At 41.2% G+C, this 23,273-nt stretch overlaps 1 protein-coding gene across 2 annotated transcripts in view; it reads right to left on the bottom strand.

Moving 5' to 3' along the window:
- The window catches only part of card11 (caspase recruitment domain family, member 11), a 321,723-nt gene that overhangs the window by 90,640 nt on the left and 207,810 nt on the right, over window positions 1-23,273 (bottom strand). For both annotated transcript variants that reach the window (XM_072268714.1, XM_072268715.1), the window contains exon 9: window positions 2,526-2,714. In XM_072268714.1, the coding sequence (XP_072124815.1) occupies window positions 2,526-2,714 (189 nt within the window). The remainder of the gene's footprint in view (window positions 1-2,525; window positions 2,715-23,273) is intronic.

The following is a 23,273-nucleotide window of genomic DNA, read 5'->3' as shown; positions in this document are numbered from 1 at the left end:
GGAATGTCAATGTTGGAGTGAACAGTTAGTTTTTGAGGGATTGTGGAATATGGTCTCTCTTTGGGGGCTTTGCTGTTGCTTGCATGGTGGGTGGTAGGAATGCTGATGCTATATGCTAGAATAATTTGGAGGGGGCAGGTTGATGCTGCTTGCTGCTACTTGTGTGGTGGTGGGGCAGATGGCCTTGGGTTCCTAGGGCTTTTTTCTGTCCTTCATTCTTTGGGGGTATTTCTTCTGTTTCGAGGATGTCTGTAAAAAGTAAGAATTACAGGTATATATTGTATACATTCTCTGATGTACATCAGAGAATGTGCCCCCAAATATCCGCACCTGCCTCTCGGTTCTTTTGCACTACCTTACTTTCCCTTTTCTATTTTCTATTTATGATTTATAATTTAAATTTTTAATATTTACTATCGATTTGTACTCTAGGGAGCGCAAAGCGCAGAATCAAATATCGCTGTGATGATTGTACGTTCTAGTATCAATTGTTTGGTGACAATAAAGTGTAAAGTATATTAAATGGAACTATTGAACTATTGAATTAAAATGATCCAAATCAGTGTAATAGAAGCCTAGATGAATATCAATATGATTTCTGTAGCAACCTTAAAACAGATTATCTGCTTGGATATCTTCCAATTCTTGTAAGGCAGTGTGTGTGTTGGAATGCATTAATTACCTGGATACAGAAGTTTTCATTCTAATATGGTGTGGGATGGTGATGTAGGATTAGTGACTTCCCTGCTACAACACCTATAAAATGGCTGAATGTTAAGAAAATGGTTGATCTGAACCTGATTTAGGTTTGCTTGAAATAATGTGATGAATTCCAGTAAATTACTGTGATGGAGAGCACTCGGTAAATGCACTCCATATACACGTGCATTCATACACACATACAAACCTTGCCTCGTCATTCTGCTGTCGTTGAGCTGAGGATGCACACTTCAATGCGTTCGCCAGTATATTCTATAATGGGTTGGCTTTATTAAGCTTTTCCCACCATACACAGCAGAAATTCCCATTTCTTTAGTAATGAGGATATGTAAATTTGTATATATTGTTTGTATACTGTATTTAAGGTAGATACTCCGGTTTATTTTATAATATGATTGTAACTACATTGTGGGATGCATCATGTGTAGTCTTAAATTAAATTTCTGGGTAATTAAAGATGGCTTATCCTGGTGCTTTAAAAAAAATGGAGTGAGGAAAGAAAGAGCGATCAAGCTGCCAGGAGATCACACTGGACAAAATATGGAGCTTTTGTTGTGGTTTCTGGTCAATATCTTTTGTAAATATTGACAGTTCTCTTTTTGGTGTTTTGCTAATTTTTGTAAGCTTGATTTTTTTTGATGCATTGCATGAACACCCTTGCACGAAAGTGCCAAGCGACTCCAGCCATCTTTTTTCTTTGGTCAAAGGCGACGTGCACATAACAGTTGCATATCAGCAGACTTGCCTTATGGTCAGCTGTTTTCATTTGTAAGGGAGATGAGGGAACCTTGAACAGTCCAATAACCAGGACTTTCCAAGATAATTTTGGAACCTCTCTATTGGCTGGATTGCAATCAGTACTTGGTGACATTTCACAATTGAGTCTCGTCGAAGTGTTGGAGTTCCGCAATGATAAAGGACTGGGTGATTAAGACTACACAAGCTGTGCTGCTTACTGCTGATTGCGAATGAGTATTGTTACAAATTGCATGCAATCTTGAGCTTGATTTACCATTGAAGAGTCAAATAAAGTTATTTGAGTTGCTGATTTCTTTGTTCTTTCAGTAAGGGCTTAAATTAAGTTACTTGATCGGACGAGTAGTTTCTTTTATTGCCAACTCAGTCACTTGAGTTGAAGCAGAAGAAACCAGAGTTCAGCTTTGAGATAGTTCTAGAGATTGACTGAATGGAGAAGAATGCTTTTGGTAAGAGACCCTGGGGAATTGGGAACTACAAGCATGCTAGTTGATGATCCAAGAGTTAACCTCTACCTAAAGGACTTCAATCAAAACAATGTGCAGCACAGGATAAGAATTTAGAAAAAAATAGAAAACCAGTGAGAATAAAAAAGAAACAGGCACATACTGAAATGGTTGCGATCATACCATTTCAGCACCTCAAATTGCCTTCATAAATACAAGACATTAAGCAGTGTATCATAGAGAGGTGTAGATTGTAGATCATTCTTAACTTTTGGTTACAATAGACTTGGAGCCAAAGCTTATTCTTTGATGGATCTCTAAACAATGCAGTTTAGGGTCAATGTTAAGCTGTATGGCCACAATCAGCTAGAACTGATTGGAATTTACTTGTACTCCATTCAGTTCAGCAACAGGTCAAACATATGGGCTACACATTACCAAATGTCCCTCATACCACTCCTCAAAGATGTATTTGTGGTATATTATTGAGCTATGAATACTACAATATTCATGTGACATTCTGAGTGCATCATAAGGACAAGAATTGTTTGATCATTCTGACAAATTGCTTTCTGTTAATCATGCAAATAAATGGTTACATACAATTCCAAATACTTTAAGGTTTGGTCTCCGTCTTAGTCGGGATTCCTGTACAAAAAATTCATTATCTTCAGGAGATTCCTCTGAGGTCGATGAACTCTCTGGCTCCTGCTGCTCCTGTCCATTGGTCTTTTGGAAGGAATGGTGGAAATTCTGGGAGATAATGGTGACTGGAATATTCCGTGGCAGACTCTGCACAAGTAGACAGAAAGAAAGAAGCTTCACATTGATCTGTTTCCCTTTTCCCTTTGAGAGTTTTCTCCTCCTAATTTTCTTTCATCAGCTCTACTTGGCATTTCCACATTCCCCTTTTTTATTTTTACAGTTATAGAGTAATAGAGAACTACAGTACAGAAAGAGGCCCTTCAGCCCATCTAGTTCATGCCAACATGATCTTCTTGCCTAGAATCATCTACCTGCACCCAGACATTAAACCTCCCTTTCCATCCATGTACGTATGCAAACTTATCTTAAAATGTTATAAATGAACCCATATCTACCATTTCCCCGAGCACATCATTCCACACATGCACCACCCTCTGAATGAAGAAGGTTCCTCTCAGATTCTCTTTAAATATTTCATCTTTCACCCTAAACCTATGACCTCTCCTTCATCCTATTTGAAGGGAAAAAGCCTGCACACATCCACCCTATCTATACCCATCAGAATTTTGTATACCAAGGAATAAAACCCTAACCTATTCAACCTTCTCCTCTAACTCAGCTTCTCAGGACATCTTCATAAATTTTCACTGGACTCATTCAAACTTATTGATACTTTTCCTGCAGGCACCAGAACTGCACATAATACTTCAAATTTACTGAGGTATTACTGATGTCATCTACATACCAGTACCCTGATTTATGGAGGCCAAAATAACAGAAGCTCTCTTTATGTTCCTATCTATCTGTGATCCAATGTTCAAGGAATTATAGATCTATATTGCCAGGACTCTTTGCTCTCCCATTCACTGTGGAAGTCTTACTCCAATCCCAAATGAAACTGTGTTTCATTGCTTCACAACAATGACAATAAAGATATTCTATTCTATTTGTTCTCCCAAAGTGCAGCACCTCACACTTGTCTGCATTAAATTCCACCTCCCATTTTTCACTCCACTTTTCTAGCTGGTCAAGGTTACACTGCAAGCTTTGATAGCCTTCCTCACTGTCCACCACATTTCTAATCTTGATGTCATCTACCAATTTGCTGATCCAATTTACCGTATTATCATTTAAATCATTAATATAAATGATAAGCAACAATACACCCCACATTAACACTAGTCAGAGAGACAATCATCCACAATCACTCAAAGCTTTCTCCCGCAAATCCAGTGTTGAATCCAATTGGCTACTTCATCCTGAATGGCAAACAACTTAACCTTCTGGATCCAAATCCCATGTGAAACTTTGTCAAAGGCCTTGCTAAAGTCCACGTAAATAGCATCCACTACCTTTCCTTCTTCAACCTTCTTGGCAACCCCCTCAAAAAGCTATAAGATTGGTGAGTCACGATCTACCATCAACAAAGCCATGTTAATTATCCAACTACATATACATGTCAGAATATCTTCCAAAATTTTACCCATCAAATTTACATCAGGGGTATCGGCCTATAACTTCCCAGTATATTCTTAGAGCCTTTTATCTCTCTGTAAAGGCACTGATTTTTATCCGGAGAAGAAACCTGTTCTAGAAATAAGGCAGTGTATTGGAAGTGGAGAGGTGGATGAGGTATGAAGCAGCAAGTCAAGTCATGATCTGGTGAGGATATGGGTTGTGAAGAACTTTGGTAAGAGTTAGGTTTTCTGCGTGAAGTATATCTACCAGTCTCTGGTGTGGCATTTCATGGAATGGAATGAAGCATGTCGCAGCTTCTATAAAATGTCCTTCATGTTATTTACTAGGGACACATTTTAATGCAACCATAATCTTTGAAGGGAGTAGAATAAGTTAAATATTCTTCTCCAGTTGGGCAGAAGAGGATTGGAATGCTTTGCAAAAGCTGTTCCAGTAATTGAAGCTGAACAGATTATCAGAAATTCTGTGATATTTTTTGAGTAAGGAAATTTGCATTCTATACAATGGTAAAAGTCCATAAGTTTAGAACTACACTCCTCAACTTTCTAAATTACAATAATGACTGCATATTAGAAAGTTCCTCATTCTCTAAAAAGTGCTTTGGGATCTCTCATGTCATGATAATACAGGTACTTTTTTTTAACATTCATAAACATTCTTGGAAGTGTTAGAATTTAAGCCATTATTATTTCTTCCTTTCTCATTCAGACTCTTTTTCCCTCAGAGATCCTGTATTTTTATTAGGCATAACGCCCAATAAAAAGTAACCTTGTTATTGGGCATTCAAGTAAGGGCTACAGATGTCCTTCCATTGTTTTTTTTTTACATACAATGTTAGCATTTTTCCCCCAACAAGAGGTACTTTGGTTCCAAAATATATTTTTGGTTCAATCACGGAAGAAATCTCCCTCTTGCGACATTGTAGCGTTATTCTCCTTCCCATTCCATCCAGCCTGGAGATTCTCAGAGTCAGACATTGACTGAGTATTGTGGAAAACAAACCGCTGGAGAAACTCACTGGGTCAGCAGCATCTGCAGAAGGGATTGGACAGTAGACATTTTGGGTCAAGACACTTCATCTGGTCAGAAAATCCACAGGATCCTTGACTTTCTGATTAATAGACTGCAATGTGTAAAGACAGGTAACAACATGTCCTGCAATGTTACCTTCCAACACCAACTGTCCTTCAAGGCTGTATCCTAAGCCCCTTGCTATTCTCTCTGTACACTCATAACTAAGTACCAAATTCCACTCTACTTAAAATTTTGCAGATGGGCTGGATCTCAAACCATGACAGAGAAAAGGAAGGAAATAGAAAGCCTAGTTGAATGGTGCCAAGTCAACAATCTTTCCCCTATCATCAGCGAAACAAAGAAGCTGGTCATAGAGCCCAAGAAGTGAAGTGGAGTACACATTCCCATCTGTACCAATGTATCGAAGGCAGAGATAGCTAAGTTTCAACTTCCTAGCTGTATATATTACCAACTTGTCATGCTCCAACAATTAGATGCTACAGCCAAAAAAGCATATCAATGCCTTTCTTTTTCAGAAGTCTAAGGCAATTTGGTACATTCCTATTGATTTTTACTAAGTTTTATAGATGCACTGTTGAAAGCTTCTATCCAGAAGCATCACTGCTTGGTATGGCAACTGCATTGCCAAGATTGCAAGAAATTGCAACAGTCCAGTTCATTGTGTAAACCAACCTCCTCTCCATTGACTCCAACTGCATCTCCCACTGCCTCAGGAAAACAGCTAACATAATCAAGGATCCCTCCTACTCCACTGGTTATTTTCTCTTCTTCCCTCCTCCATTAGGCAGAAGATACAAAACCCTCAGACTCGAGGATAGCTTTTATCCTGTTGTTATTCCAATCTTGGATGGATCTCACACATCCTAACAGCTGAACTCTTGAAATCAGGATCTCCCAATTCATCTTCTTGTGACCCTTACATTTTGTCTACTGCACTGTGTTTTTTCTAACCGTAATGCTATATTCTGCATTCTGTCTTCTTCTTACTACTTTGATGTAACTACTTTGATATGATCTGTCGGGAAGGCATGCAAAACAAAAGTTTTTTTCACTGCGCCTCAGTACATGTGACAACAATAAACCAATACCAATATCAGTTGTATAACTTCCTCTTGTATCTAAACCGGTCTGGAGATCCCCCAATTATTGTAGAACATAGAAAATTACAGCACAGAACAGCCTTTGTCCCATGACACTGTGTTGCCCTTTTAATCTACTCTAAGATAATGTAAATCTAACCCTTTCCTTCCATATAGCCCTCCAGTTTTCTATCAATGAAGGATGAAGAGAAAAGATTTAGGAGATAAATAGAAGTATAAGTTAGTTTATTTTAATTATGTCACTAAAATTATGTGTTTTTTGGCATTTTAGTTGTTTTTATTAACTTTTATAGTTGTAGTAATTTTTAAGGGCATATTTCCATTCTAATAGTTTTGAGCAACACACATCAAAGTTGCTGGTGAACACAGCAGGCCAGGCAGCATCTGTAGGAAGAGGTGCAGTCGACGTTTCAGGCCGAGACCCTTCGTTAGGACTAACTGAAGGAAGAGTGAGTAAGGGATTTGAAAGTTGGAGGGGGAGGGGGAGATCCAAAATGATAGGAGAAGACAGGAGGGGGAGGGATAGAGCCAAGAGCTGGACAGGTGATAGGCAAAAGGGGATACGAGAGGATCATGGGACAGGAGGTCCGGGAAGAAAGACAAGGGGGGGGGGGGAGGACCCAGAGGATGGGAAAAGACAAGGGGGGGGGGACCCACTTCCCGGACCTCCTGTCCCATGATCCTCTCGTATCCCCTTTTGCCTATCACCTGTCCAGCTCTTGGCTCTATCCCTCCCCCTCCTGTCTTCTCCTATCATTTTGGATCTCCCCCTCCCCCTCCAACTTTCAAATCCCTTACTCATTCTTCCTTCAGTTAGTCCTGACGAAGGGTCTCGGCCTGAAATGTCGACTGCACCTCTTCCTACAGATGCTGCCTGGCCTGCTGCGTTCACCAGCAACTTTGATGTGTGTTGCTTGAATTTCCAGCATCTGCAGAATTCCTGTTGTTTGCTAATAGTTTTGAGAATAGTTTTCAAAATCAGGAAACATTAATAAGTTAGGAACTAATAAATTCAATAAGGGGATTACCCTGCCACTTTAGACAAGACAGGAGTGTAAGGGCAGTGGATAATGATTTCCAGTGGGATTAACCTGTGTCCTCATGTCCTGGCAACATCTTGCTAATTTTTCTCTGAATTCTTTCAATCTTACTGACATCTTTCCTGTACGTACTGTAGGTGATCAAAGCTATCACAGTGCATGCAAGTCTTTTGTGCTAATCTATTAATCTGCCTTGCCCCATCGACCTGCATCCAGACCATAACCCTCCGTACCCCTTCCATCCACGGACCCATCCAAATTTTTCTTAAATGTTGAAATCAAACCGGCATCCACCACTTCCACTGGCAGCATATTTCACACTCACATCACCCTCTGAGTGAAGAGATTCTCCCTCGTGTTCCCCTTAAACAGTTCACCTTTCACACTTAACCCATGACCTCTTGTTCTTGTCTCCCCCAACCTCTGTAGAAAAAGCCTGCTTGTAACTACCCTATCAAAACCCCTCGTAATTTTATATACCTCTATCAAATCTACCCTTATTCTCCTGTGTCCTAGGGAATAAAGACACAGGAGAATAAGGGTAGATTTGATAGAGATATATAAAATTATGAGGGGTATTGATAGTGGTGGATGTAGGTTTGATTTCAACATTTAAGAAAAAATTTAGATGGGTCCGTGGATGGAAGGGGTACAGACTAGATGGGCTGAAGGGCTTGCTTCTGCACCGTTCTATGACTATGACTTTCACAATATAAATAACAACAATATAATATTAATTTATTTACGTTCTTTAAATTTGTACTCTTGCTTGCATCAATTAAATTTAAGATACCAGCATATAAATCTGTGAACTAATATCATTATATATGTATTATCCAATACTATATATGTGTACACACAGTTACAAGCACATAATGTAAACTAATTTTTCTCTTTCATTACAGATATTTAAAAAAGCAGCTTGTAAAATGTGCAAGTTATAATACTGTTATCTATTCCAATGCAGTAATGAAATCTTGTTCTTGCAGTTCTTTGAAAAGCCATATGTGTTATTACTAACAGCTGCAGCAGTCTTGAGGAGTTTTGCATGATTGTGAAGCTGAATCGAAGGGAGGGAGGTAGCTGAGTGAAAACACCAGCAACAAGATGTAAGCACAAGAGATTCTGCAGATGCTGGGAATTTTGAGCAACACACACAAAATGCTGGAGCAACTCAGCAAGTCAGGCGGCATTTATGAAGGCCAAGGCCCTTCCTCAGGACTGGAAAGGAAGGGGCAATGGTTCTGTCAAGTGATGCTATGTCTTAGTTTGAAGAAAATTAGAAGTCGAACCTTTGAACCTTTATTTGATTTTGAGAAAAGATGGGGTTCATTTGCTCGTTATTATCATTTGAGTTAATTGGTAGATTTCCTCCACGATCTAATTGTAAATTTTTGGTATATCTTTTTTTCTTGCTGGCAGTTTGATGTTTATCTTTAGAAGCTTTTTGTATGACGCATGGCTCCGGGGTTAGTACACCTAATGGGTTTTTTTCCCCCCACTTTTTCTGCTTAGTAGGGTTTTTTTATTATCACCAAAATTTTTCAATCTTTAAAATAATGTTTTTTTTCCTCGAGACACTGTAAGTGTTGCTTACTGCGATGTACTTGTGTTATTTTTGAATAATATAATAATAATAAAAAGATTTGAAAAGAAAGGAAGGGGCAAGAAGCCAGAATAAGAAGGTTGGAGGAGGGGGATGCAGCATAAGCTAGCAGGTGATAGGTGAAGCCAAGTGAGGTGAGTGGGGGGAAATAAGAAGTTGGGAACAGATAGGTAGAAGAGGTAAAGATTAGTTTCAAAGAAAATATGGAAAAAGATATGTCTGGTCCATGGGTTGAGATTCTAAATTGAATTCTGATAGTATCCGAAAGGATCTGGCAAGTGTGGATTGGGGCGGGTTATTTTCTGGCATAGGTGTACATGGTAAGTGGGAGGCCTTCAAAAGTAAAATTTTGAGAGTATGAAGCTTGTATGTGCCTGTCAGAATAAAAGGTAAAGATAACTGGTGTAGGAAACCTTAGTTTTCAAGAGATAATGACGCCCTGGTTTAGCAAAAAAGGAGATGCACGACAGGTATAGGCAGGTAGGAACAAGTGAACGCAAACACGAGGAAATCTGCAGATGCTGAAAATTCAAGCAACACACATAAAAAATGCTGGTGAACGCAGCAGGCCAGGCAGCATCTATAGGAAGAGGTACAATTGACACTTCGGGCCAAAACCCTTCGTCAGGACTAACTGCAAGAACAGATAGAAAGAGATTTGAAAGTGGGAGGGGGAGAGGGAGATCCAAAATGACAGGAGAAGACAGGAGGGGGAGGGATGGAGCTAAGAGCTGGACAGGTGATTGGCAAAAGGGATACGAGGCTGAGGAAGGGAGAGGACCATGGGACGGGAGGCCTAGGGAGAAAGAAAGGGGAGGGGAGCCCAGAGGATGGGCAAGGAGTTATAGTGAGAGGGACAGAGGGAGAAAAGAGAGAGAGAAAAAAAATAACAAACAAACAAACAAATAAATAAATAAATAACCAACCAACCCCTCCTCTTGTCCTCACCTACCACCCCACCAGCCTCCGGGTCCAACATATAACTCTCTGTAACTTCCGCCACCTCCAACGGGATCCCACCACAATGTCCATCTTTCCCTCTCCCCCTCTTTCTGCTTTCTGCAGGGATCACTCCCTACGTGACTCCCTTGTCCATTCGTCCCCCCCATCCCTTCCCACCGATCTCCCTCTCGGCACTTATCCTTGTAAGCGGAACAAGTGCTATACATGCCCTTACACTTCCTCCCTCACCACCATTCAGGGCCCCAGACAGTCCTTCCAGGTGAGGCGACACTTCACCTGTGAGTTGGCTGGGGTGATATACTGCATTCGGTGCTCCCGATGCGGCCTTCTATATATTGGCGAGACCCGATGCAGGCTGGGAGACCATGTCGCTGAATGCCTACGCTCTTTCCGCCAGAGAAAGCAGGATCTCCCAGTGGCCACACATTTTAAATCCACGTCCCATTCCCATTCCAATATGTCTATCCACGGCCTCCTCTACCGGCAAGATGAAGCCACACTCAGGTTGGAGGAACAACACCTTATATTCCGTCTGGGTATCCTCCAACCTGATGGCATGAACATTGACTTCTCAAACTTGTGTTAATGCCCCACCTTCCCTTTGTACCCCATCCCTTATTTATTTATTTATTTTCCTCTCTCTCGCTCTCTCTTTTCTCCCTCTGTCCCTCTCACTATAACTCCTTGCCTATCCTCTGGGCTCCCCTCCCCCTTTCTTTCTCCCTAGGCCTCCTGTCCCTTGATCCTCTCATATCGCTTTGCCAATCAACTTTCCAGCTCTTAGCTCCATCCCTCCCCCTCCTGTCTTCTCTTATCATTTCGGATCTCCCCCTCCCCCTCTCAAATCTCTTTCTATCTTTTCTTTCAGTTAGTCCTGACGAGGGGTTTCGGCCGGAAACGTCGACTGTACCTCTTCCTATAGATGCTGCCTGGCCTGCTGCGTTCACTAGCATTTTTTACGTGTGTTGTAGGAACAAGTGAGTTCTTTATAGATTGTAAGAAATGTAAGAGAACACTTAAGAATGAAATCAGGAGGGCTAAAAGAAGGCATGAGGTTGCCCCGGCAGACAAGGTGGAGCGTCCTAAGGGAGTCTGCAGATATGTTAAGAGCAAAAGGATGGCAAGGGACAAAATTGGTCCGCAGGAAGACCAGAATGGTGATTCATACGTGCAGCCAAAAAAAAAGATAGGAAGATCTTAAATGGATTTTTTGCATCTGTATTTACTCAGGAGATGGACACAGAGTCTATAGAAATGAGCCAAAGCAGCATTGACTTCATGGGCCTTGTACAGATTACAGTGGAGGAGGTGGTTGCTGTCTTGAGACCAATTAGGGTAGATAAATCCCAGGGCCTGACAAGGTATTTTGTCGGATCCTGTGGGAGGCAAGTGCCAAAATTGCAGGGGCTCTAGCAGAGATATTTAAATCATCCTTCATGACAGATGAGGTACCGGAGGATTGGAGGATAGTTCATGTTGTTCCACTATGTAAGAAAGGCGCTAAAAATAAACCAGGAAATTTTCGGCTGGTCAGCCTGACATCAGTAGCAGGAAATTTATCAGAAGGTATTCTGAGAGACTGAAGTTATGATTATTTGGGTAGACATAGACTGATTAGGGACACTCAGCATGGCTTCATGTGTGGTAGGTCATGTTTGAACAATCGTTTAGAGTTTTTCAAGGAAGTTACCGGGAAAATTGATTAATGCAAGGCAGTGGAAGTTGTCTATATGAACTTTAGCAAGGCATTTAACAAGGTCCCACATGGGAGGTTGATAAAGAAGGTTTAGTGGCTTGGCATTCAAGATGAGGTACTAAATTGGATGAGATATTGGCTTTGTGGGAGAAGCCAGAGAGTGGTAGTAGATGGTTGCCTCTATGACTAGAGGTCTGTGACTAGTGGAGTGCCACAGGGATTGATGTTGGGCCCGTTGTTGTTTGTCTTCTAGATCAATGATCTGGATGATAATGTGCTTAACTGGATCAGCAAATTTGCAGATGACACCAAGATTTGGGGTGTAGTGGACAGTAAGTAAGACTATCAGAGCTTGTAGCCGGATCTAGACCAGCTGTAAAAATAGCCTGAAAATGGCGGATGGAATTTAATGCAGACAAGTGTGAGGTGTTGCACTTCAGTTGGACCAACCAGGGTAGGTCTTGCACAGAATCGTAGGGCATTGAAGAGCGCTGTAGGACAAAGCAATCCAGGAATACAGGCCCATAATTCATTGGACGTGGTGTCACAGGTAGATAGGGTTGTAAAGAAAGCTTTTGCCACATTGGCTTTCATAAATCAAAGTACTGAATACAGAACATGGGATGTTATGTTGAAGTTGTATAAGATGTTCGTGTGGCCTAATTTGGAGTATCGTGTGCAGTTTTGGTCATCTACCTGCAAGAAAGATGTAAATAAGATTGAAAGAGTACAGAAAAAAAATTACAAGGACTGAAGGATCTGAGTTATAAGGTAAAGACTAAATTAATTAGGACTTTATTCCTTGGAACATAGAAGATTGAGAGGAGATTTGATAGAGGTATACAAAATTACGAGGGATATAGATAGAGTCAGTGCAAGCAGGCTTCTTCCACTGAGGTTGGATGGGACAACAACTAGTTATCAGTTAAGGGTGAAAAGTGAAAAGTTCAAGGGGAGCATGAGGGGAAGCTTCTTTACTCAGAGGGTCATGAGAGTGTGGAATGAGCTGCCAGCGTAAATGGTGCACGTGAGCTTGATTTCAATGCTTAAGAGAAGTTTGGATAGAATCGTGGATGGTAGGGGTATGCAGCGCTATGGTCCTTGTGCAGATCAATAGTATTAGGTGGTTTAATTGATTCAGCATGGACTCGATGGGCCGAAGGGCCTGTTTCTGTGCTGTACTTTCTTTATGACTCTATTTGAAAAAGAATTAATCTAATAGGAGAGGTCAGTGGACCATGAAACAAAGGAAAGAGCAGGGGAACCAGAGGGAGGTGACAGGCAGGTAAGAAGTGAAAGGGTGAGAGGGAACCAGAATAAGGAATGGAAAAATAGGGAAAAAGGGAGGGGAGAGAAATTAATGGAAGTTAGAGAAATCGATGTTCATGCCATCAGGTTGGAGGCTAGGTGTTGCTCCCCCAGCCTGTGTTTGGCCTCATCATGGCAGAAGAGGTAGCTTTGGATAGACATGCCAGAATGGGAAATGGAAGCCAATTGAAATAGATAGTCACCAAGAAATCCTGCTTTTTGCAACCATCAGAGTGATGATATTCGACAATACGGACCCTCAATTTGTGTTGGGTTTTACTGAAGTAGAGGAGGACACTCTGGGTGTGCTGGATACAATAGATGACTAATTATGGCAAGGATGGAGATGTAGGGCCGTGCCCTTGTCACATTTGCAGGGATAAGTGCCGGGGGGAGAAATCATTATATAGAGAAATAGGACACAGGACACCTTTGAAGGCAGTAAGGACAGTTTGATGGATGACTAATTTTCAATAATTGTTTTGTGCTCTTTTAAAAATCAAATGCTAACAATTCAAGATCTAACATGATAATGTTTGTGGCTATTTTAATTTTTTGCTTCCCCTTTAAAATATTCATTATAGGAAAAGAACCAATTTTAAACACAGATATTAACTGAAATTAAACAGAGCACAGTCCAGTTAATTTAAAATATCAAACTTTTTTTCTAGGTAACTATCCCACTGACCTTGATCTTAAAGATACATCTCTGATTAAGTACATTGAGCATTTGAGTTTTGCCTTTACCTATCCATTTCTCATCCCCTGATAAAAATGTTGAGTACACAGTTGTGAACTTGTATAACCATGGTTTTCATGTGCCACAGATCTATAAAACAGGACCTGTCAGTTCTTGGGATTGCATTCGCTTCCCTCAAGCTTTTCATCTTCCTAAATTGTCATGTATGTACTGTGCAGGACTATTGCTTGAAAGAGATCACTATTCTTATGCTGTGCATACTTCTGCTCTCTATAATACAAAAAGCACGTAGAATCAATGGAGAAGAATTCAAAGGATGACATTATAACTGAGAGATTATAACTATCAGGAAAGACAGAGTATTTTGGGGCTTTGTTCTTCATAAAAGGACTTAATAGATCTGAAGAGGATCTTTAAAGATTGAGTATAAAGAAAACATTTCCGCATTTTATTGAAGACTAAAACTAGGAGCCATACTTAGAAGATCTTCTTTAATAAACCCAACAGGTAATTGAGGGAAAAAAATCTTTATTTAGAAAGAGGAACTTCTTGCTATATAGCTTTGATATATTTAAGCACTGAAATATTTATTTTCTAACCCTTTGCATTTCAGGTTCATTTTATTGCCACTAATTTCCTTGCTTATGGCATAGAATGAGGTTATTCAGCCCATCAGGTCCATGCTAGTTCGGAAAAGGAATCCCAGTCGTATTTCCCCATTTCTTATTTCCCTCCAATCTATTCTCCCTGGCATGTCCATCAACTTCTATTTTACTCCTTTGCTATGTAATAATACTAGCGGTTATTCCCAGTAGCAAATGCCTGTGTATTTTTGGGATGCAGGAGGAAACCAGAGAACCCAGCAAAAACCAACATGGTCACCAGGAGATCAAGCAAACTCCGGATGGACAGAACGCTGGTCAGAGTTAAACACAGATCACTGGAGCTGGGGCAGCGGCACCATGCTGTGCTATCATGTTCAGCAGTTGAACTGTGGTCACACTGAAAGGAGAAGAAAGCTAATTTGTATATAGTAGCCTTCTATGAAATCTGTTTTTGTGCTCCAACTGGAACGGGTAAATCTTGTCCAACACAATTATGGTTAATGCCAATGCTCTTCTTAAAATGACGGCCTTAGGATCCAGACACTTCATCAGAACTGGAAAGGGGAAGAAGCCAGAATAAGAAGGTGGTGGAAGGGGAAGGAGTACAAGCTGGATGGAGACAGATAAAGCCAGGTGAGGAGGAAAGTAGCTGGTTAGAGAGGGGGGACGTGATAGGTGGAAAGGGTAAAGGGCTGAAGAAGAAGGAATCTGATAGGAGGGGAGAGTGGACCATGGGAGGTAGGGAAGGAGAAGGGACACCAGTGTGTGGTGGTGGGGAGGACAGAGGGTAAGAAGGGAGGCAGAATGGGAAATACAAAAAAGAGAGAAAGGGGAAGGGGAGGAATTACAAGTTAAGAGAAATTGATGTTCATGCCATCAGATTGGGGGTCACAGATGAAATATGAGGTGTTGCTTGTCTAACTTGAGAGTGGCCTCATCATGGCAATCGAGGAGACCATGAACTGACATGTCAGATTGGGAATGGGGAGTACAATTATAATGGTTGGCCACTGGGAAATCCTGACTTTGCAGATGGAGTGAAGGTGCGAGACAAAGTGGACCCCAATCCACATCGGGTTTCACTGATATAGTGGAGGCCGCATTGGCAAACGCCAGATACAGTAGATGACCCCAACTGACTCACAAGTGAAGTATTGCCTGACCGGAAAGGACTGTTTGGGGCCCTGAATGGTGTATCAAAATTAACCCCCTCCATAGGTGCTGCCAAACTTGCTGAGTTCCTTCAGCATTTTGTGTGTGTTAGTCTGGATTTCCAGCACCTGCTTGTGTTTATGCATTAAGATCTTATATTTTTCCTTGCCAGTACAGAATGGATTTCAGTTTTATATCCTGTCCAATACTTAGTACCTTCAGTCATGCAGCACTCACACAGTATTGGACTGAAGTGTCTTAACTTTTGTACTAGAGCAAGTCCATGAGAGAAAAGGCAATAGAGCTTTTGCTGATAAACTTCAAGTTCATTTCAACCATATACATGTATACCATCAAATGAAACCATGTTCCTCTGGACCAAGGGGCACAGCAGAGTATATATAACTCACACACAATACATAAAGTAATATTGCCACAAATAATTAAAACAAATAATAAGTTAAAAAGCAAATAATGCTATTGGCACTTCATACATGGTGAGACCTGGGTGGTGACAGAGAGATAAGTAGTCTTATGGCCTGGGGAGGTTCCATCCTAACAGTCCATCTCCTAATGCTGTGGTACCTCCTATCTGATAGCAGAGGATCAAAGAGATTGTTGGACAGATGGGAGGGATCACTGACAGTGCTGAGGGCCCTGCATATGCAGCATGCTCGGTAGTTATCTCAGAAGGATGGAAGGGACACCTCGATGATCTTCTCGCAGTCCTTGCAATCCTTTGAAGGATCTAGCAGTCAGATGCCCAGCCATTCCCATTTCAGATGGCGACGTAGCTGACCAGAACACTCTCGATGGTGCTCCTGTAAGGACTGGTTAGTATCGAGGTGGGGAGGGGGTGGTGAGCCTTGCTCGCCTCAATCTGCTCAGGAAGTGGAGTTTCTGTACTGCATTATTGACTAAGACGTGATGTTGAGGGACAAGGTGAGAAAGTCCATTATGTGCACACCCAGAAACTTGGTGCTCCTAACAGTCTCCACAGAGGGGCTGTTTACGTGCAGCGAGGAGTGCTCAGCCTACACCACCCTAAAGTCCACTATCATCTCTTTTGTCTCGTTCACTTTGATGCCAAGATGTTGTGTTTGCACTATTCTACCAGCCATTCTACCTCCCCTCTGTGCGCTGTCTCATCATTGTTGTCGATGTTGTGTATTACGCGAACTTGATGATTCAGTTTGAACTAGATCTAGCAGTACAGTCATATGACAGCAGTGTGGACAGCAGTGGGCTGAGCACACAGCACTGGGGGTTGCTGGTGCTGAGCAACATGGGGCTGGAGATGTTGCTTCCAACACAGACTGACTGTGGCCTTCCTGACTTAGATGATGTAGAATAGAAGAAGCACTAATATCGCCAATGGACGAAGAATGATGATATGGGCTGAGTGGGTTGTTTCTGCATCACATCTTCTTGCTAATTCAATGTAAAGCAACAGGTTGCAAAGACGTTGGATAGTCACATTAACCTTTTTCTGCATGATCAGCATTTATGATATTTTCTACATTCATTGTCAATTAAAATCAGGCCGAGACATCTTAACAAACAGTGGCGAGAAAATGCACTATAATGATAGGATCTCTCTTGCACCCACTTTGAATTCTGACCCTTTAGCATCCACAATTATTCTAATTTTTAATGTTCTCCGAATCCTAGTTACCCATGTTTGACCCAAATCTGTCAACATCATTCCCATCCATGTACCTATTCAAATGTCCAAGTCTTCAGTGATTAACTTGGCTTAAATTTGCAGTTTCTAACTTTGCAGTGAGGTTTGGAAGAGCAGGAATTACTCCTGCTCTTGCACAGTACTCATGATCTCTCCTTTCCTGCCCCACCTTCTCTGCTTCCTTGACTGAATATTAGATCTATGACTGGGAAATAAGTCTAATGATCGACTATTTAGATCATGTCCAAAACTTGACCAAACCAATTCTTACTTAACTACTGGATTGCATTCACATATCATTTTAACCTAACAAGACTCCAAAATAATGGAAACAAATTACTTGCTGAGATTCTAGCTTCTCCAATATAGACTGGGATCTTCTTAGAAAAAGAAATTTAGACAGGGCAAAATTTGTTCGGTGCATCCAAGAGGTTTCTTAAATCAGTATGTTGATAGTCCAAGTAGAGGAAGGGCCATAATGTACCTAGTATTTTGCAATGAGCCTGGCTAGGTGACCGACCTTTCAGTGGGAGAATGTTTAGGGAACACTGATCATAGCTTATTAAGTTTTAAGTTAGAATAAGGAAATGTATGGACCTTGAGGGACAGTATTAAATTGCAGCAAAACAAATTACAAGGGTATTAGGCAGCAGCACAGAGAGTTAATTGAGAATAGCTGTTTTTTGACAAGTCAACATTTGACATGTAGAGACAAACTATACAGAGTACAAGACAAGCACATTCCAGTAAGAAGGAAGAAACAGGATGGTAAGGATAGCAAGAGAGGTGATGCATCGATAGTCAAGAAGAAAAGGGAGCAAGTGTGATGTTAAGATCAAACAGAGCCCCTGAGAATTATAAAGAAGCGTGAAAGGAACTCTATAGACTTCAGAGGGCCAAAAAAGAGCATAGTAAGTCCTTGGCAAATTGGATTAAAGAGAATTGCAAGGCACTTTGGACATACATCAAGAGTAATAGGACAACTGGGGAGAGGATATGATAAAGGGAGGAATTCGTGCTTGGGGACCAAGGACATAGGCAATATTTTAAATGGGTAGTTTGCATCAGGATTTACAAAGAAAAGGACATCGAGGATAGTGATATCAGTGTAGATGGTGCTAATATGCTAGGGCATTTGTTGATAAAGAAAGAAGTAGCATTGAGTCTCTTGAAGAACATCACAGAGAGAGGCAAGAGATAAGATTGCTGGAGCTTTGACTAAGATCTTCATGTCCTCTCTAACCACAGGCAAAGTCCTGGAGGATTGCTGAGTAGCTAATGCCGTTCCATTGTTTAAAAATAGGAATAATCCTCAAAACTCACATCATTGGTAAGGAAGATATTTAAGAGGATTCAAAGGAATAGAATTTATGAGTTTCTGAAAAACTAGGACCTAATTAGGAAAAATCAGCAGGTTGGATTAAGTCAGGTCTTACTCACCTGACTGGGTTTTTCAAGAGATGATGAAGATGGTTGATGAAAGTAGAGTATGGACTTTAGTAAGGCACCTCACAAGATCTCTTCTGTGGGCTCATCCAGAAGATGAGCGTGTGACCTGTGATGACTTGGCTGTTACCTTGTCCACAGAAGACACAGCGTAGTGGACAATGGTACTTATTCTGACTGGAGGTCCATTGCTAATGATGCTATGTGGGGATCCATACTTGGATCTCTGCTATTTGTGATATTTATAAGTGACTTACACGAAAACGTGGATGGGTGGGTAAGTAAGTTCACAGACGATATAAATATTGGCAGTGTTCTGGATAATGTACAAGATTGCCAAATCTTGCAATGGGACATAGATCGGTTGCTGATATGGGTGGAGAAATAGAAGGAGTTCAATCTGGCCAAGTGTGAGGTGTTGCACTTTGGCAAATCAAATGTAAACGGACAGTACACAGTTAATGGCAAATGTCATAACAGTGCTGATGTGCAGGGGGATTTTGGTGTCCAAGTCCAAAGCACCATGAAAAGTCTGCACAGTTTATAGGGTGGTAAAGAATGCATATGACATGCTTGCCTTTATTAGTTGAGGCACTGTGTTCAAGAGTTCAGAAGCTATGTGGCAGTTTTCTAACATTCTGGTTAGGTTGTATCTGGAATACTGCATTCATTTGTGGTTGCCCCATCATAGAAAGCATACCTAGGCTTTGGAGAGTGTGCAGAAGAAGTTGACTGAGATGCTAAATGGATTAAAGGGCATGTGCTATAAGGAGAGGTTGGACAAATTTGGGCGACTTTCTCTGGAGAGGCTGAGGGATGACCTGATAGAAGTTAATAAAATTATTGGAGGCATTGATTCACAGCCAGTATCTTTCACTTGGGGTTGAAAAACAACCTGCATTTAAGGTGAGGTGGGACAACTTCAAAGGATGTGTATGGGACAAGTTATTTATTTATTTTTTACACAGAGGGTGGCTGGAGTGCGTTGGTACGAATGGTGCTGGAAGCAAATATGACAGAGCTGTTCAAGATAGGCACATGAATTTATAGAGGATGAAGGGATAGGGACATTGGGTGGTCGAAGGGGTTAGTTTTAATAGGCATTTAATTATTGGTTTAATTAGTCTGACACAACATCAGGGGCTAAAGGGCCTGGTTGTGTGCTATAAAGTTCTATGTTCTAACATTGCTTAACAAATCAATAATGTAATCAATTAAAAAAACAAATCCACTGCTGTATGTTGTTGGGTACTGTATGTTAACAGACTTTAAGAGGTATAGACAAGCTGGTGGAAATGGGCAGGCACGTGTCAGATGAAATTTATTGCTGGAGTTCTACATTTTAGGAAGGGTGAGAAAAGGCAACTTAAACCAATAGGCACAATTCTAAATGATTTAAAAGAATGGAGAGATCAAGGGTACAGTTCTCTGAAAGTGGAAGGGCAAGTTGAGAAAATGGTTAAAAAATCTGTGCAATGAGTCATGATGAACGTATGAGAAACTAATTTACCACAAACTGAATTTTTACATTCATTTTTGGATGCCAAACTTCAGGAAAAATGTAAAGGCTTCAGTGAAAGTCTTTTGAAAGTCAGAAAAATGATTCTAGGCTTGATGAACTTTAGTTAAGTGGATGGACTGACACAGCACTCTGTGTATCAGAGGTGGGTGTGAGGAGATTTGACAGTGATATTTAAAATAGTGATGGGGATAAATAGAGCAGATAGGAAGAACTGTTCCCACTGATGAAGAATTAAGAACTAGAGGTACAGATTAAATGTGATTGGCAAAAGAATCAAAAGCAAAAAAAGGGAGAAATGTATTATAAGCAGTGATGTGATTGGGCTCTTGAATACCCTGCCAGGTTAAGTGACAGTGGTTGAAAGAATATCGTAGGTTCTGGGGAGGGGGTGGGGTGATGGATCAAGCTCTAATATACATCTGGGTGTAGACTTAATTGGCTGATAGAATCTTTCCATGCTGTAACCATTCTGCACACAACAAACTGATTCTTCTCCCTCAAGCTATTCACTGGAGTCAGAATGAAACTCTTATGCCCATCCTTATTCAGGTTAGTTATTCATCTGAGCATTGTTTTTAACCTTTCATTAGTTTCAGCCAATTCAACTTTAACCGATATACAGAGATACGTGAAAGTAGTTAGATTTGAGTTTACCTTAAATCACTAAGCTGACTACTGCCAAAAATGGAGATTGCATTTGAAGGCAGAGCTTATGTTATTCCTGACAGTACCACATCCAGATCCTGTCAATTTAAACTGCATGGGATATCAGATACATTATAGCCTCCAAACATCCTTTGTAATTTGGGCTTCTATAAATTTGCCAACAACACAACGATTGCTGGCAGAATTTCAGATGGTGGCGAAAAGGCATATAGGAGTGAGATAGATCAGCTGCCTGAATGGTGTCACAACAACAACCTTGCACTCAAGGTCAATAAGACCAAAGATTTGATGTGGACTTCAGGAAGGTGAAGTTGAGGGAACATATGCATATTAATCGAGGAATCAGCAGTGAGCAGTTTCAAGCTCCTGAGTGTGAACATCTCTGAACATTTATTCTGGGCTCAACATATTGATGCAATTACAAAGATGGCACGACAGTGCCTATATTTCATTAGGAGTTTGAGGAGGCTTGGTATATCGTCAAAGATTCTCATGAACTTCTACAGCTGTACCATGGACAGCATTCTAACCAGTTGCATTACCATCTGATACAAAGAGGCTGCTGCACCGGATCAGAAAAAGCTGGAGAAAGTTGCAAACTCAGCCAGCTCCATCATGGGCACTAGGCTAGCCAGCATCGGGGATATCCTCAAAAGGCAATGCTTCAATAAGGCAGCATCCATTGTTAAGGACCCCCATCACCCAGGACATGCCCTCTTCTCATTGCTACCATCAAGAGAGAGGTACAGGAGCCTGAAAACACACACTCAATGCTTCAGTAAGAGCTTCTTCCCCTGCACCATCAGACTTCTGAATGGACAATGAACCCATGTATACCACCTCACTATATTGTTGCTGCTTGTTTAATTTAATTTTTTAATATATTCCTCATTGTAATTTATAGATTTTTAATGATGTATTGCAATGTCCCGCTGTCACAAAACAACAAATTTCATGACATGTGCCAGTGATATTAAACCTGATTCTAATATTTTGAGGTTAGAATTTAGTTCAGCTTCTACTACAATCCAAAATTATCCTAGGTAGTTAGGTTTTTCTTAAAAATAGGTTCTATCTATAAGAACCTCTTAAAATAAGCTATTTTTATAGAGACTGATAATTTTATATAGCGCTTTGAAATGTCTAGCTACTGACATATCAAGACCTGTTTTCTCTGCCAGGATATTAATCAGTCAGCTGCACCTAGCAGGTTCCTTACACAGACATCTTTTGTTGCACTTCATTTTGTAATAACACAGCTCTTACAGCTCAGTGGTAAACCAGAGCACCTGGAGGAAACCCACGACAGAAGACGTGGTCATGGGAAGAATGTACAAACTCCTTGCAAACAGTGGTGGAGTTGGACTTGGGTTGCTGCCACTGTAATAGGGTTATACCCACTGCTATGCTACGGTGCCCCGACTGGAAAGGGAAGTGGCAGAAGCCAGAATCAGTTAGTGGTAGGGGAGGGGGGAGAGAGGGAACGAGTACAAGGACATAGGTAATAGCTAAGACCAGGTGAGAGGGAAGATGGGCATGTGGGTGCGGGAGGGGAGATAGGTGGAAGAGGTAAAGGGGTGATGAAGAAGGAATCTAATAGGAGTGGACCACAGAATAAACAGGAGGAGGAGAGGAACTAGAGGGAGGTAATCAGCAGATGAGGAAAAGAGAAGGGGTGAAGGCTAACTAGAATGGGGATTCGAGAAAGAGAAAAGGGAGGAGGGGAGAGTAATTACCATAAATCAGAGAAATCACTTCATGCCATCGAGTTGGAAGCCACCCAGACAGAATATGAGGTGTTGCACCTCCAACCTGAGATTGCCATTATTATGGCAGTGCAAGCAGGCAAGGACAGACATGTTGAAATAGAAACGCGCACACACACAAAATCAGGAGATCCTGCCTTTATTGGCGGATGGAACAAAGGTGCTTCATGAAGCCGTCCCCCAATCTGTGTTAGCTCTCACCAATGTAGAGGAGACTGCACCGGGAGCATCAGATACAATATATGATGCCAACAGTCTCAACTGGGACAACCTTTGTGTGTGTTGCCCATGTCAAGGCTAATTGGTGGTTGGCCCTACTCACTTAACCTCCAAGCAATTGAATGCAAATACATGTGTCCGTGTTAATCTAAAGTACTTCTCCTGAATACAGATTTCTGAAAAAGGTGGACAAGAGAAAAAAAATTCTTCATGCATTGTGCCATGCAACTGCAGCTACATGTGCATAAAGCACTGCCATGCACAGCAGATATTGCCATTGCTGCAAACCAGGTTCTATCCTGACTTAGGATGATGCATGTGTGGGTATTCTTCCTGTGGGAACTGGGTACACTGGTTTCCCCTACATCCTAAAGGTGGGCAGGTTGGCTGCATAATTCATTCCGATAAATTACCTCGAATGTATATTGGCGGCGAGAGATTCAGAGAAGAGTAGATTGGCAAGTGAGAGTGGATAAGAAAGGGACAGAGACTGATGGGATTGCTTTGAGCACTGTCATGGACTTAACGGGTTCAATAGACTCCTTCTAAGTTGCAGCTAGCCTTGAGAAATAAGTTTAAAGGTAATGTTTTCATGGTGAGACATGGAGGCCTACCATCTTCTCACACCCTGACCTTAAACTGAGTTCTGAAAACACCAC

Source organism: Mobula birostris, chromosome 9 (assembly GCF_030028105.1).
Source record: "Mobula birostris isolate sMobBir1 chromosome 9, sMobBir1.hap1, whole genome shotgun sequence".
Lineage (NCBI taxonomy): Eukaryota > Metazoa > Chordata > Chondrichthyes > Myliobatiformes > Myliobatidae > Mobula > Mobula birostris.
Note: the sequence above shows the minus strand (reverse complement) of the source record. Positions and strands in the feature narration are given on the sequence as shown.